General features: G+C 47.6%; 1 protein-coding gene across 2 annotated transcripts in view; it reads left to right on the forward strand.

Annotated features, from left to right (window-relative positions):
• Positions 1-15,244, forward strand: part of ME3 (malic enzyme 3) — a 130,602-nt gene extending 115,358 nt beyond the window's left edge. For both annotated transcript variants that reach the window (XM_021382357.1, XM_021382368.1), the window contains exons 8-14: positions 9,523-9,620; positions 10,772-10,885; positions 11,507-11,612; positions 12,157-12,299; positions 13,242-13,415; positions 14,042-14,140; positions 14,964-15,244. In XM_021382357.1, coding sequence (XP_021238032.1) covers positions 9,523-9,620; positions 10,772-10,885; positions 11,507-11,612; positions 12,157-12,299; positions 13,242-13,415; positions 14,042-14,140; positions 14,964-15,125 — 896 coding nt within the window. In that variant the 3' untranslated portion in view covers positions 15,126-15,244. The remainder of the gene's footprint in view (positions 1-9,522; positions 9,621-10,771; positions 10,886-11,506; positions 11,613-12,156; positions 12,300-13,241; positions 13,416-14,041; positions 14,141-14,963) is intronic.

A 16,272-nucleotide genomic window follows, 5' to 3' on the forward strand; every position in this document is an offset into this window, starting at 1 on the left:
GGCAAAGTTCCTCTATTGTTATCCTCCCCATTACGTGCAGAAACGATAAGGTAAATGCAGATTCTTTCCTGTCCGTGGATGCTAATGCCAGGGTAATCTGAGAACATCCCTGGAGTGGTTGACACTGCTCTTCCAGCACCAAAGAGCAATGACACCATTACAGCTGAGGTTAGAAGCAGCATCTCCCCCAGGCCTTGGGAAGCTCAGCTGTCAGCAGAATTGCTGAAGTGCACAGAGGATGCAGCTGGTACACTGGTGGCATTCCTGTCTGGTGCTCACTTTGCTTCAAACCATTGGAAGTTGTGTTTGCCCATCTGATGGACACGGGATCTTCCCAAGTGACTAAAAATAACCAGTTCTTCTGGGAGTTCCTTCGCCTTTTCTTCTTTTGTCTCGTCCTCCTTGTAACATGCAGAAACGTCAGCGGTTTGTTGATCTCATTATTTGCAGTCATTTGGGCTTCTCTTCGCTTGTATTTGCATGAAACTGAAACAAATGCCAGTTTTTTTCACACAGTGATGGCTCTTTTGTGAGCAGACTTTGCAGCAGCATTTCCATATCTGCTACCCATCTAGTAATATTTGGCAGTGCATGCAACAGGTTGCTCTTATCTGTCATAGCACAAGAAGCAGTAAGATCTTGGCTTGTGGGAATATGGTGTAGAGGGGTGCATGGTCCTATTCAAAGACACTTTCATGAAGAGGGTTTAGAAGCAGAATTTGAGCATTTCATAGAAGGTGAGGTATATATCCCCATACAAGCAGTCTCACTAGTTGTTCTTGCTACCCAGAAAGGCTTTCCGTGGAGAGAGGAGCACTGAAAAACAGAGTACAGGGGATACATTTTTGAATTGAAGTTTTGAATGGAAGAACCAAGAACTTAAACTTTCTAGGAGATGGGCAGATGAAGCCCGAAATATGAAGCAGACGATGCAAAAGCTTATTTTGGATTCGTCGTTCTCTATGTGAGTGGAAGGGAACTCATCAGTTAAAAGGAAAAGAGGCCAGGTGATGTGGCAGATCTGTGGAGCTGGATGTAGGTTTCTTGAGGGAACAGTAGGATTTTACATCTTACGAAAGCCCCTTGTGTTCTCACATAAGGCATCTATCTGGCACTGGTTTCACAGTAGTAGGTAAGGAAAGAAATCCTGCTGATCCTTTGAGCAGACAAACGATGAGCCAGGGGAAGCAAAGCACTGCTTCAGGCTCTTTTATGGAGCTGTCAGAAGAAAAGAGAACACCAAGCCAGGGTCAGGAATGAGTTTTGGGAGACTTTTGGGAAGGTGACATGATTTGGATCTACTCAGTTAACTCTGCCTTGGATTCATGTCAGACATTAATGGACTTGAATTTGGGATGAGTAGTCTGTTTCACCCCACTAATATACTCCTCTGTATCCTCAGCTGATAAGAGAAGGGTAGCAAGAGCCCTTCTCACGTACATCCTCCTGTTCTTTTTCCTTCAGGCTCTCTCTTTTCTAACGCGTTGGCGTTTCATGACTTGCCAACTGAAAAAAAGTGAGAGACTTCAATGCAAACTGTGCTTTAAATGATTAATGAGAATTATGCAAAGCCTTGCATTCATTCTGCTCCAGTCAGACAGGAGCAGACCTCCTGAAGCCTGAATTATCCCAGCTTCTGAGCTGGCACTGTATATTGACTTAAAAACATCTCTTGGGCGCAAGCAGTGCAAGGTAAACTGGGCCTGAGCTGCACTAATTAAAGTCCTTGTCCATTGGTTTGTGGGACTCTGAATGTAGTGTGCCAGCACCCACCCACAGAGGCAAGGAAAGATAAATTACTCCACTTCATCTCCCTTAGGCCTCCCTCTTGCTGCCCCAGGGCCTTACACAAACAGAAAGCAGTTTAAAATATTAACGCCTAATTTTTTTTTTTTTGTCACACAAACGACTGGATTGCCAAATCTATCGTAACCCAGCAGAGTTAAAATGACTCAGACCCTTTCCAGCTCAACCCAGCCTGCTGATGCTGACTGGGATACCTGCCAGGTACCACCAATGGGGACGAGGTGATTGCTCTGATTCTGAAAGCCATTAGCCTGGGAGCTAGCAGGAGCTGGCTTGCAGTGCCTGCACATGGGGGCTCCCCATTAAGGAAGAGGTTCTCCTTCCTCTGTGGGGTGATGACATCAGTCCTTTCCCAGCTCTGCCTGGGTTCATGCAAGGGACAACAGCTTCAATTTCAGCTATGTGGGAGAAAATTGATTGCCCTTTCTCCTTCTTTGCCAGTGAAGTACCAGGGCAGGCAGAGCAGCACGTGTGAAATTGGAGGGATGCAAGACTGCCTTGAATCCTGCTCTTTGTCCCCCTTTTATAACTTTGCTCCACTAAATTGTGCCCAGTGCTAAACAGAAAATAGGCGACTGAAAACCATTACAGAAGTGTCAAACCCTGTGTACCCCTGAGGCATCCTCTGCCTTCCTGCTTCATACGAGAAGCTACATAAATCCATTTAAGAGTTTAATTTGGATTGCAGTTCTAGATGTCACCTAGTCCAACCCCGCAAAATTAGATCCAACTTTGACTTTAGGTCAGGTTCACCCAGCCTAATAATTTTTGGTATCTCCATGGTTGGAGATCTGAGATTTCTTAACTATTCTATTCTATTCTATTCTATTCTATTCTATTCTATTCTATTCTATTCTATTCTATTCTATTCTATTCCATTCCATTCCATTCCATTCCATTCCATTCTCTTTGTGCTACCTGTTCCAAATAGGTATCTTCATTGTGTATCTTCATTGTGCATTTTTTCCCCTAAAATCTAACCATAGTTTCCCTAGGTACAGCTTGTGTTCATTGCCCTTCATCCTTTTGCTGTGTGTTTCTGAGAAGAATCTGACCCCACCTTCTCTATAGCCTCCCAGGGGGTAGATTTAGACAGAAATGAGATGCTCTCTTACTCTTCTCTGGCCCAATAAGACGCGGTCATGTTGATAGCCCTCCTCTGGACAGGGCAGAAAGAATAGCGCAAACAAGCCTGAACTCTCTCAGGGAAGGTTCAGCTGGATATAAGGAAAAGTTTCTTTTCAGACAGAATGGTGAGGCACTGGCACAGGCTGCCCAGGGAGGTGGTGGAGTCACTGTCCCTGGAGGCGTTCAAGAACCGTGGAGATGTGGCACTGAGGGACATGGTGAGTGGGCATGGTGGGGATGGGTTGATGGTTGAACTAGATGATCTTAGAGGTCTTTTCCAACCTTAATAATTGTATGGTTCTACCATCTCCTGGCTCCGGGCTTCTCAGTGTCCTAACACAAGACCTGATGTAAATAAAACATGGGTATCTTCTCAAAGAACCACCAATCTGGGTGGCTCATGTTTCCCAATATCCAATTTGAGACGCTGTGAACAGATAGATTTTCTATAATGGGCTGAACACCATGTACATGAGATTTCCTCAAGGTTCTTCAAGATCGGAAATTTTTGTTGTGTAAAAATGCTCAGCCTTTTTTTTTCCATAGTCCCTCCACAACTAGAAGGATCTATAAGCTGTGCACAGGGGTGACTGCTTCCCAGAGAACTTCTCAATCTTTTCCCATTCGTAGGAGCAATGGTTCCCCTTTGTTGTTATATCATAGAATAATAGAATGGCTTGGGTTGGAAGGGACCTCAAAAATCATCCAGTTCCAACCCCACTGCTGTGGGCAGGGTTGCCACCCACTAAATCAGGCACTGGATCAGGTTGCCCAGGCCCCATCTAACCTGGCCTTGAATGTGTGACTCCAAATATCTCTTAACCCACTAAGCACCCCATAGCATCAGCCTTCCAGCACACTTCAGGCAGCAGTGCCTCAGCCTAGAGGAACATTTCTCTCTACCATAGCTGAGGTTGGGAACAGGCTGACTCCAGCACTGCAAATCTGAGCAACTTCAAAGATTTGGGCCCATTCTGCACATTTCCTTGTGTTTTGAGAAGCAGGGCTAGTTTTTGGGAAGGCAATGACAAATTTCAGCAGATTAAAATGTTGCAGTATCTTACTTTGTTGTTTCAGCTGGCATGGAAAATGCATCAGTAATTATCACAGGAAACTAAGGAGGGGGGGAACACCATAGGAAGGGAGCGCTGGATGAAGTTTTGCTGCAGAACAAAGCAGGCTGTGTCCTTCCAGGCAGCTCCCGAGCAGCACACTCCCCCCATGGGGGCTCACCCAGCCTGAAGATAGACATGGAGATGTTCTCAGTCCCCTAGGGGCTCACCACTGCCAAGGCCTTTCGGACTTGCTGTGCTCTGCAGCAGAAGAGGCTCCTGTATTTTCCCTTGCTGCTACTACATTAACTATTCAAGGGCCAGCTCCAAGACTTGTGTCTAAATAACAAAATCATAGAATCATAGAATCATGAATGTTGGAAAAGACCACTAAGATCATCCAGTTCAACCATCAGCCCATCCCACCATGCCCACTAACCCATGTCCCTCAGTGCCACATCTCCACGGTTCTTGAACACCTCCAGGGATGGTGACTCCACCCCCTCCCTGTGCAGCCTATGCCAATGCATCACCACTCTTTGTGAGAAGAAATTCTTCCTACTATCCAACCTGAACCTCTCCTGGTGCAACTTAAGGCCATTACCTCTCGTCCTAAGGCCATTATCTCTCATCCCAAATCACTCACTGACTGCAAAACAAGCCAGATCAGAACAGTCCAAACTCCTGGGTAGGAATGGACTTCAGTGCCTTGAGCTTTGCAGTGCAGGGCCCTAAAGATCTGGCCCTTATGTTATGTTAGTTGGGGATTATAACTTTTCACCTTCCTTTCCACTTTTCGTGTTCCCTTTCTTGCTCCCTGAATGCCATTGCAAACTCCTCCTTTGCAGTACAGAGGAGTGCACATCGCCACTGTATGAAGCTGTCTGGGATCTCTCAGACAGGTTGTGACATGCTTTTCATGGCCCTCTTGCAGGCTAGGGTTGTGATGTATTTTTAAGGCAGTTCATCACGTAGCCCAAGCACTTTCTGGTGCAAGGAGGAAAAATAAGCACCAAGAGGTGAACCCCATTAGGCATCTGCTTTAATGTGAGCTGAGCATCTCCATGGTCATGAAGGTCTTTACCTTGCCACCCACTCCATGCCATTTCTAGGTTTATTTTCCTCATGTCTTACAGAGGCCCTGTGGGGGAAGGATAACAATAGCTAGCAGACATGAGGGTGAAGCATTGAGCTGCAAATGTTTCAACAGCTTTTTGCTTCAGCTTTGTTGTATTTGACTTCTGATAATGCATTTGGAGTGCATCTGGACAAGCTCCGCTCTGCTTTCCAATAACAAGCTGAATGTTCATGTGAACAAGGATTTAGAAAAGCTCTATGCTTCCTCTGCATCCATGAATTTAAATAAATTTTCTTGGCTGCCCTTCACTGGAACTGTTGAATGGGTGTTCGCTGTTGCCTGGGCCCTAACCCTTGGTATGGTTTTAATGGGAGAAGCATAAGCAGGCAGAGCAAGGGTAAAAATGGGAAGACGGGGCTGAATTTGGCCATCCCTCCCATCACTGTAAGGCCATCCACACGGATGCCAGAAGGAGAAACGGGTAGCCGTGTGGCTGCTTGCTGCTATCACTTAGGGCTGTGGTTTAGTGGTATGGTAGTGATGGGTCGATGGTTGGACTAGATGACCTTAGTGGTCTTTTCCAACCTTAATGATTCTGTGATTCTATGATCCTTTGATCACTTCTTCTGTTAGAAGGCCTGGGTTCAGCCCAGAGGCCAAGCACATGATGCTCTGCTCTGCTCTGCCCCTCTTTGGGGTGACTCCTATCTCCATGCATCTTTGGGGTCCCGTGTCTCCCCATGTTCCCTGCTTAGCCACTGGGTGCTGCCATGTGCATTACAGCCTTGGCATCGGCACTGGGCAGCACTTTTCCCATTGCACCTGTGCCACTTCTTTATGCTGCCCCTGTTCTGGAGGCAGGATAACATCACCAGGAGTTGGTGCTTCTGCCTTTTCCATCTCAGCTAAGCTGCAGAGCAGATCCTTTCCCCCTGGTTTGCTCCAGCGTAGCTCCGCTGACATCTATGGGACTAGTTCTGCCTTACACTAGAACAAGTAGAAAAACAGCCTCAGGAGAGTGGTTCTTTAATGTTTATAGTATTCTCAGCGTGCCTGAGTGTCAGAGATAAATTTCTACTGTGAAAGCCATTTTCCTGAATGCACCTCAGTTTCAAATTGCTCTTTCCATTGCTGGCCCTGTTTGTCTGGAGTCCCCAGAGAGACTCCTGAGGGCTGCTCGCTAGCCTGTGATGTAGTACAGAGCATCCACTGAGTCTCGGACAGACAGGATGCTTTGTGAGCATTTTCCTCCATGTGCCCTTCCCTATCTCACCTCAGATACAGATCAGCCAAGCTGGCTCTTGCTAATTACTTGAGGAAGCAGTTTTCTGCAATAGCAGCATCCAATCTCTTTGGAAAACAGATTGACTGACGTGTTGAAGGGTACTTGGTTTTCTCATGCCACAACTTGTAGCAATGGGTATTCTTTTCCCCATCTCATTTTGTGGTCTTTTTGGGACTGAAGCAGTGTGATTGCTTGGATATTAGGAAACATTTCTTCTCAGAGTGGTGATGCACTGGCACAGGCCGCCCACGGAGGTGGTGGAGTCTCTGTCCCTGGAAGTGTTCAAGAAATGTGGAGACATGTTCCTGAGAGACATGGGTTAGTGGGCGTGGTGGAGATGGGTTGACGGTTGGCCTAGATGATTGTAGAGGACTTTTCCAACCTTAATGATTCAATGATTCTATGATTAGCCAACTCCTTATGCAAACCAGCTGTGCACTCGCCTCCACAGAGATGCTTCTATTGTTACATGCTCAGAAATTGTAATTATCAAAGAAAAATATGGAGGCCAAGGTAGAGTAACTTTGTTACTTGAGTAATAGGGGTGAGATGCGGTTTGGGAGACACAGAGGGACTGGAAGCACACTGGGGAGAGAGGGAGGATTAGGAAGGGCAGAGCTGAGGGGAGCCCTGCTGTTGGTCTCTCTGCAGTGCATGTGCAGGGGACAAGCAAAGGCACACCCTGTCCCACCGGGCTCTGCTCTGCACAGCGCATGCTGCTCCGCACACTGAAGCAATGTCCCCTGTGCATCCCGCTTCTCAAAACCCTGCGTGTAACACCTTTAAAGGACACTTTTCGGTGAGGGCAGTGAGACACTGGAACAGGTTGTCCAGAGAAGTTGTGCAAGCCCCCTCCCTGGAAGCACTCAAGGCCAGGCTGGATGGGGCTGTGAGCAACCTGGTCTAGAGGGAGGTGTCCCTGCCTATAGCAGCGGTTTGGAACGAGATGATCTTAAAGATCCCTCCCAACCCAAACCATTCTATGATTCTGTGATTCTATGACACGGAGTCCCTCTCCTGAAAGTCCCACCAGCATTTTCCTGTTGTTTAAATGGGTTTCCCAATACCATTTGTCCCTTCTCAACAATCACAGTGTAGAAAGCAATTTTTCCCTGCATCAGAACCAAGAGAAACAAAATATTTCTCCAGTTATGCCTCTTTCTTTTAAATACTTTCCAGGCATCTGTTGCTGCTCATGCTTTGACATGACACATTGCTGCATTCTGATTGCTCCACTTTTGGACTTTCTTCTCTGATCACTCACCCACTCCCACCCACAGAGGGATTTGGGGATTTCTGTTCAAAGTGAGCCCAGGATATAGTGTATGAGCTCGTGTGAGTGTGTGCATAGGTGTTCACATCCTCCTGGATATCCCAAGCCTGGCATTGCTGACCACTGTGGGACCCTGATCTCTCCCCACTTCTTTGCTGTTCAGTCTGCCAGGGTGGGTTTTCTTGTCTCTGAAAACAGCAGGGGCAGAGACTGGGTGCACTTAGTGAAGCACTGGCACAGGTTGCCCAGAAACGTGATGGATGCCCTGTCCTTGGAGACACTCAAGGTCAGGCTGGACGGGGCTCTGAGCACCTGATGGAGCTGTAGGTGTCCCTGTTCGTTGAGGGGGCTTGGACTAGATGGCCTTTAAGGGTCCTTTCCAACTCCAGCGATTCTGTGATTTCACTGGACTTCAAGTGTCTGCTTTAGCATGGGTCCGTCCCTGTTTCTCTGAAGAGCCCCATCCCTGGCAGTGGCATGGCAGAAGCTGAGCAGTCCTGCTGACAGCAGACCCACCAAAATCTGGAGAATGAGCACGGACAGACTGTGCGACACCCAGAAAAAAAGCAAAATCTAACAACTATGCCATTATCTGTTGTTCCTATCAATTCCTTGGCTGTTCACATGGCATGGCATTTTGCCAGGTAGATACGTCACTGTAAATATGGCTTAATGAGGCAGGGGAAGCAAGAGGAAATTCCTCGTGTACATCCTTCAGTTGCCTGAGTTGGCAGTCATTAATACTGAAGCAGCGGGGCATTCCGTGGCAGGTTCCCTCCCCATCAACTCCTTTTTTTAACTGGACCCAGCTGGTCTGAGTTGGGAAATAAACTGTTTTCTGAGCTAGCAAAGGGACCTCATCCTTGGTGCCAAAGAAAGTTTCAGTGAAAGAGGTTTAAGAAACCACAGTCTGTAACATTAAACTGCTAGGTTAGTCCGCTTCATGCCTGTGGCATGGACGCTTGCAGTGCCCTCACAAGTAAGAGATAATGCTGCTGCCATTCTGCAGCTGGGTGCCTGTGCGTGGACACCGTGGTACCATCATTGGCTACAGGAACATGGCCACTGCCACCTCTGCTAAAGCAGAGTCACTGCTAGGTAGCAGTGATGGCTCATTTTTGGAGAACTGAACTCACCTGAGCTATAAAAGCAAAACTTCAGTGAGGTAATGGTACCGACAAAAACGTCTGGATTTTCTTGGCAGGTTAAATGGGTTCCCTATGCAAAATTACCCGCGTCAATAGAAATTATTTCTCCTCCAGAATAACTGTGCTCCCGCTAGGTTTTGTGTTTGCGTGGAAATAACGAGAGAGAAAACCATTCCCCGCTGCCGTGAGGTACCAGCAGATTTCTGCTTCAGCTGTGGCTGTGGCACTAAAGAAAAGGAGCAGGTAGAGCTCATTTTCACAAATCTCAACAGATGCAGCAGCACCATCTGCTGGTTTCACTGCTCACGGTCACGTTTTGCTCCCGACCTGCTCTCCCTTTGCTCCCAGGCTGCTGGCTGATTGAAAACCGGATTAAATGGCCAGGATAATAGGAACCAATGGAAAACTGGTGAAAGCAGGTTTCTTAGCCTAAAAGGCACCACCGGTGCCTGAAGCCTCACTAGCCTATGCCTTACTTGAGTTCTTGTTGTGCCTTCACCTGGGATAGCACATTAGATTAACACTACGTGTGAACACTACCACTTGGAAATACTAATCCCCAGAAGACATCTGCAAGGCAGGAGAATACCTGTTTCCCAGAGTCAAAGAAACACTGAGTCTCAGATAGAAAACAATGCCAAACTCCCAAGGAGTTAAGAGGATAGTTCTTTCCACAAGGTTTCTAGCAGCTGTCAGTAGGATGGGGAATCCCTTTGCCAAGATGACCCTCTCACAGTGTTTTCTCTTTTCAGGCACTGCGTCTGTTGCAGTCGCTGGCCTCTTTGCAGCTTTAAGGATCACAAAGAACAAGCTCTCTGACCATAAGTTTGTTTTCCAGGGAGCTGGAGAGGTACGAATGTTCTTGAGTTTATTCCTAACTATCATCAAAATTAAAATTTAGCGAGAAATAAAGTCAACCAGGGAACACTCTACAAGGTTTGGCTTCCCAAAGACAAACCACGGAAGCAGGTTCTCTGTCTTCTGAGCTCTTGGAATGAGTTCAGAGGAGAGCCACCAAGATGATCAGAGGGCTGGAGCACCTCTCCTATGAGGAAAGGTTGAGGGAACTGGGCTTGTTTAGCTTGGAGAAGAGAAGGCTCCAGGGAGACCTCATTGTGGCCTTCCAATACTTGAAGGGAGTGTATAAACAGGAGGGGGAACGATTGTTTACGAGGGTGGATAGCGATAGGACAAGGGGGAATGGTTTTAAACTGAGACAGGGAAGATTTAGGTTAGATGTTAGGAGGAAGTTTTTCACTCAGAGGGTGGTGACGCACTGGAACAGGTTGCCCAGGGAGGTTGTGGATGCCCCGTCCCTGGAGGCATTCAAGGCCAGGCTGGACGTGGCTCTGGGCAGCCTGGTGTAGTGGTTGGCGGCCCTGCATTCAGCAGAGGGGTTGAAACTAGATGATCTTTGAGGTCCTTTTCAACCCAGGCCATTCTATGATTCTATGATTCTTTGTTACTGGTCAGGAGTGGGCCCACAGGTGGACTCTGCTACTGCACAGAAGTTCTCAGCTTGAAACATACAAGTGGTACGGATGCTTCAAGACTACCCATGTGTCAGTAGGGCTTTAAGTACCTCCAGGGAAAATCCTTGTGAAGCAGCGTGAGGCTGGCTTGAGCTCTCAGGGTTTGTATTTAGGGTAAACCAGGCTCTCTTTAATAACATAGTCCAAAGGATTTAGACTTAAAGAACTGTAAGAACATGACCTCTGTTTATGCAGTCAGTTGCATTGTCTGCAGGGCAGAAGTATGAGTGTCTGGTGCTTTGCACAAAAAGAGAGGAGGAAGAGAAACCTAAAGCCTGGACTGTGCACTTGGTCCAGGTCCTAGCTCAGCAGTTTCCCACCTGTAGGCCCTGGGGCAGTATGTGCAATCACAGAGCAGAACTTCTCCCTGCTCTAAGCGGTGCTGGGAGATGACCCAACACATCTTTCATTTAAGATCTTCCCCCATAAGACGATACCCCCAGTGAAATGTTTATTTACTGTATTCTAGGCTGCGATGGGCATAGCTCATCTCATCCTCATGGCCATGGAAAAGGAAGGAATTTCACGAGAAGATGCCATCAAAAAAATATGGATGGTGGACTCCAAGGGACTGATAGTCAAGGTAAATTTGTCTCCAGAGCTATCCCCCACTTCCTCAGCACCTCCTGCAAGCTAGAGAGAGGCCCGAGCAAGCAGAAACCATGAACCTTGCTCAGCCCTGGTGCAAAGGCTGCAGTTTCACTGGTGTCAGCAGAGCTATTCCTGCTCAGAAAGACAGACCTCATGGTAACAGCATGAGCAGCACTGAACAGCAGCACTGCCTGTCCCAAAGGCAACTCTTTGGGCTGGGCCTCAGAAGTGGTAGGATGATCCACTGCTGTCTCAGTGGCATTGTAACTGCATATGGCCATGATCTCAAGTAGCATTGGAAGTTATGCATGTCACTTATATGGGGCATCACAACAGCTTGCTGATCCAGCCTGGACCAGCTCTGCTCTGCCCTCCCTGGCTCCTCATGGAATGATAGAATCACTAAGGTTGGAAAAGACCACTGAGATCATCTTGTCCAACAGTCAACCCATCACCACCATGCCCACAAACCCATGTCCCATGTCCTCAGGGCCTCTGCCCCCGTCCCTGCTTAAAAGAAGGGCAGGAAGGAGAAATGTACTGGTGAGTTACTCCATTATGTCTCTACCTTTTGCCAGCACCCTAAAGTTTGATTCCTTCTTTTCCCTCACAGGGCAGGAGCCACCTGAACCATGAGAAAGAGATGTTTGCCCAGGACCACCCCAGCGTGAACACGCTAGAAGAGGTTGTGCAGAAAGTGAAGCCGACAGCAATTATAGGTGGAGTTCCCTTGACATAACCTTCTCATGTCAATTCAATTTTTAGGAGAGTTTCTGTCTTTCTTCCAGGACCTCCTTTTGTTCTCAGTTCTCAGTTCCCATCATGCAATGAGTTGTTGGGTTTCTTTTGCCCACATTTAGTCAGTTGAATTCTTCACGTCATTCCCTTCAGCCGTGGGATGGAGTCTTCCTCTCTGTAAAAGCCCTCCCAGATGGGCTGCAAATGGAGGTGCCACTGCATCAGGACCTGGGGCCCAGGCAAGCTGGGCAGGGTGAGGACAACAGGCGGCTCAGGCAGGTCTTTGTGAAGGCAAAGCACTGAGCCCAAGCACTGATTCCACCTCTCTACGCGGAGGAGAAAAGGGGCTTCAGTTTGAGGCAGGCTTTTAATTTCTTCAGAACGTAACAAAGAAACATCTGCACCTGCATCTCCAGAAATGGATCCTGGCTCCCCCCCACTGTTTGTTTAGTGATAAGAGCCATTCAAGAGGAATCAGTCCAACAGACTGATGTCAGAAAGCTCACTCTGCTGCTGTTGTTTTAGGTGTCGCAGCCATTGCAGGAGCTTTCACTGAGAAGATTTTGAAGGACATGGCAGCTTTCAACGAGAGGCCCATCGTGTTTGCCCTGAGCAACCCCACGAGTAAAGCAGAGTGCACAGCAGAGCAGTGCTATCGCCTCACCGAGGTACTGGGTCTCAGCACAGGGAAGATGGGTGCTCCAGGCACGCCACTGCCATGGTGTAGCAAGGAGACCATAGTGGGGCATGGTGGGAGGACAAGTGACAGTGGACATAAGGGGAACCAAGAGAGGTTCAAGCTGGTCATAAAGAAAAATGTTCACACCGTGAGGAGGAGGAGCAGGGGGCAGAGAGCTCGTGTAGTCTACATCCTTGCAGATTTTCAAGACCAGGCTGGATAAAGCCCTGAGAACCAGTCCAACCTCACAGCTGACCCTGCCATGAGCAGGAGGTTGGACTAGAGAAATCCTTAGCGTCCCTCTCAGCCTGAATTACATTGTGAGCCTATACATTGTGAGCCTATAAAGCTGTCTGAGATGCACCAGCCTCCCAGGCTGCTGTCCCCTGCACTTTGCCACCTTGGCTGTACGTGTATCAGCTCTGTCAGCCAACTCATGCTCAATGGCATTGAAGAATTGTCATGTGAATTGACTTTGGGTGAGAGTGAAGGCCTTGTCTCATTCTCCCCTTCGCCCACACTGCCACCTGCTACTTGTCTCAGTGCTGCTGGCTACTACCCCCAGCTGTAACTACCCCCAGCTGTTGGCTGGGGTAGTTACACAGCCCCCAGATCTTCACCCCATACATGAGTCCTTCTTCACACTCCACAGATGGTTGATAGCAATAGGAAGAGACAATCCTTCTCAGCAAGTTTAGAGCGCTTGCAGTTGGGCTATGCAAAGACCTGCTCAGTGTTCAGTGGCCTTGTTCATGACTTTGTGTGTGGCTCTGGGGAGTAGGCCCTCCTGAAATATCAATGGCAGGGGTTGGCTTTGCTAGAGATTTATCTACCTGATCACTGGAGTTTCTTGAGTATACACCATGGAGAGCAGCAGAAATATAAGATGGCTCTTCTGAATTGTCATGCCCCTTTCTCTCTCTTTCATCAGGGCCGGGGTATATTTGCCAGTGGGAGTCCATTCTCAAAGGTTACCCTGCCCAATGGCCAGACCTTCTTCCCTGGCCAAGGAAACAACGCCTACGTCTTCCCAGGAGTGGCACTGGGAGTCATAGCCTGTGGAGTTCGACACATCTCTGATGACATCTTCCTCATCACAGCACAGGTTACCAACTGGTTAATAACCACTTTTTAAAAAAAAAAACTGTAAGGGGCAAATGCATCTACTTGAGGCAATTCAAGAAACTGGCTTGGGGAAATTGCACAGCGTCAGAAAAAAGCCATAGTTTTCCCAGTCTCAAAAAAAGTTCCTGCTTCCTTGCACCTACGAATGAACCTACAGGAGTGGCAACAGGGTTCCCCTCATTCCATCATCCACATGCCATCCCCACAGCTCCTGCCCTGTTTAGCAGTTTTACCCAGGGAAGCTGTGGAGTCTCCTCCCTGGAGATCTCCAAAAGCCAATGGGATGTGGTCTTGGGCATTCTGCCCTGGGTCTCCTTGCTGGAGCAGGGGTTGGAGCAGATGGCCTCCACAGACCCCTTCCGATCTCAGTCATTCGGTGATTCTGTTTATTACCTGCCCAGGCACAGCATTTCCATCATCCTGGCTCCAGTTTTGAGTCTGTAATGAAGTGCATAAACACATTTTTTTGAATAGTTCAGCAGGTTACATTAAAAAACTAGCCCCAGCTCCCTTGCTGCTGAGGTTTCAACCACGTATTACATAATCCTAGCAAAAGTGGCACATGCTTGAGACCATCTCTATAAAGTATCTTCCTCTTGTTTCTAGTCTATTGCTGCTGAGGTGACAGAGCAGAATCTTGCAGAAGGCAGACTCTATCCTCCCTTGAACAGCATCAGAGAGGTGTCTTTCAAAATCGCCGTCAAAGTAAGCGCTCATTTATTTTCATCTTTCTATGATAAGGAGGGCAGGACCTGCCCTGGCATTGTTCTTGTTTTGTGTTTTCTTTAATACATCTTATTCTGTAGCCTAAAGCAATGGTTCTCGGGAATTGTTCCAGCCAGAATTACTGCTTTGATCTCTTCTGTCATTAAAGCCCACATTTGAAAATTACCTCTTGATTCTGGATGCCTCACAGCTCTCAAAGCTCTACTTCTTTGCTTGGAGCTGTGACTTCTCAGCACTTGAAAAATCAAATTTAGGATTGACATCAAACACGAAGCAAGTTGCCAGAAGATTTTAGGTTCCAAACTGCTACTTTGGAACCTCTTCTCTTTTTTAATTTGATAGATAGCACCTGAAAATTCTTTCAGATCTGGGCTTGTTATCCAGTGATGGGATTTGTGCCCTCTGTACATCAAATTTATAATTCCCATTCAGGGGACACCCACTGAGAATCACTCTGGCCTGCTAGGAGGTACTGAGGGGATGCACACTGTAACTCAAGAGCTTAAGAACACAAGTGGAGGTGCTTAAAGGGCTGCTCACCTTCTTCAGTTGCACAACATAACCATTTTGCTAGGGCAGGGGGGATGCATTTCTGAACAGACAGGAGCTGCAAGCAGCTTGCATTCCCAAGTGATGAAGTGCAGCCAGCTTGGGTGTCAGAAAAATAATAAGCAAAACAGGATATGATTTTGAGGGGGAAAAAAAAAGATGGATAATGCAAGCAGGGCTGAACTGTAGTTGGTTTCAACTTCATAATGTGTCAGTGTGATTTCATCAGCTCACGTTGCTTGTCTTTTTGCAGATTGTTAACTGGGCCTACAAGCATGGTCTTGCTTCTTGGTACCCCGAGCCAGCAGACAAAGAAGCCTTTGTGAAACAGCTTGTTTATAGTCCTGATTATGATTCCTTCGTTATGGATGATTACACGTGGCCTGCCGCAGCCATGCAGACACAAGATGTATAAGTTTTTGTGAGAACTGTTTCCTCATTTTTTCCATCGGTTCCCATGGTCCATATCATTGCTGATATAAATGCAATTTAGGCTTTGCGGAATGATAAAAATAATTGAATCGAAGTACTTTTTTTACTTGCCACTGCTTTTTCTTTGTGGGAGCATATCAGTAGGGGACAAAATAGATTCCACACTGGGAAGTCAGTACCCTGCAGAGAGAGAGGCGATACTTCCAGTCCATCCCAGTCAGTCTGCACTGCAGGTTTTGCCATCATTTAAAGCCACACAGACACCATGAGTATTGGTGGTCTCTCTCCAGATTTGAAAACATTACATTTAGGCTGTACAACAGCAGGTACAGGAGGAAGCAGAGTCCTCCAGGGAAGGTCAGAGGCAGAAAATAGTCAGGCTCAGGGAGTGGCGAGGGACAGTGTTCGTTTCTGTCTTTCTCTCCCCTCTTTGGTGGAGGGGGTCGATGTGGGCACCTCAATGTTGCTTTGGCAGGAGGCTGCCATAGCTTGCGTTAAGGCTTCTTGGGTCACAGCACAGAGAACAAGGCCTCCTGTCTCTCGCCGTGTGACAATATTCACTGACGTAAGGTCTCACCTATGTGATTAAACTGTTGTGTGAACTACCTGGGCAGGAAAACACAACAGACACTATCCTTGGGAAACAGGGCATCCCCAGCTGTGGCAGACTGGGGAAACAACTGCTTTCGTCAAAGGAGTGTTGGTTAGCCATGTTGGAAGGGGCCTCCAGAGGCCTCTAGTCTGGTCTCCTGCTGAGAGCAAGATCAGTTCAGAGATCAGACCAGGTTACACCAGGGCGGAGCTCAGGGCTGTGTCCATCAGCTCTTCAAAACCTCCAAGGACAGAGACTCCATGCTCTCTGTAGGCAACCAGTCACAGTGCTGGCCTGTCCTCAGAGCGGAAAAGCTTTCCTGACAGCAGCTCTGAACCTCCCCTGTGCCTGTCCTCTGTTGTCTTTCCACTGTGCACTGTGAATAAGACAGTGCACCTGGCTCAGTCATGAAGTGTCTTATTAGAAACCGGAGTGTTGCTACTGAGTCACCTCTTGTCTTTGTATCTCTGTATAACGTAGTCTCTTTTATGAAGCAGATACCACAGAAGCTGCAGTATTTGTGTGTGTTTGCTAAAAA

The sequence above is a fragment of the Numida meleagris genome, chromosome 1, assembly GCF_002078875.1.
Source record: "Numida meleagris isolate 19003 breed g44 Domestic line chromosome 1, NumMel1.0, whole genome shotgun sequence".
NCBI classification, from domain to species: Eukaryota; Metazoa; Chordata; class Aves; order Galliformes; family Numididae; genus Numida; species Numida meleagris.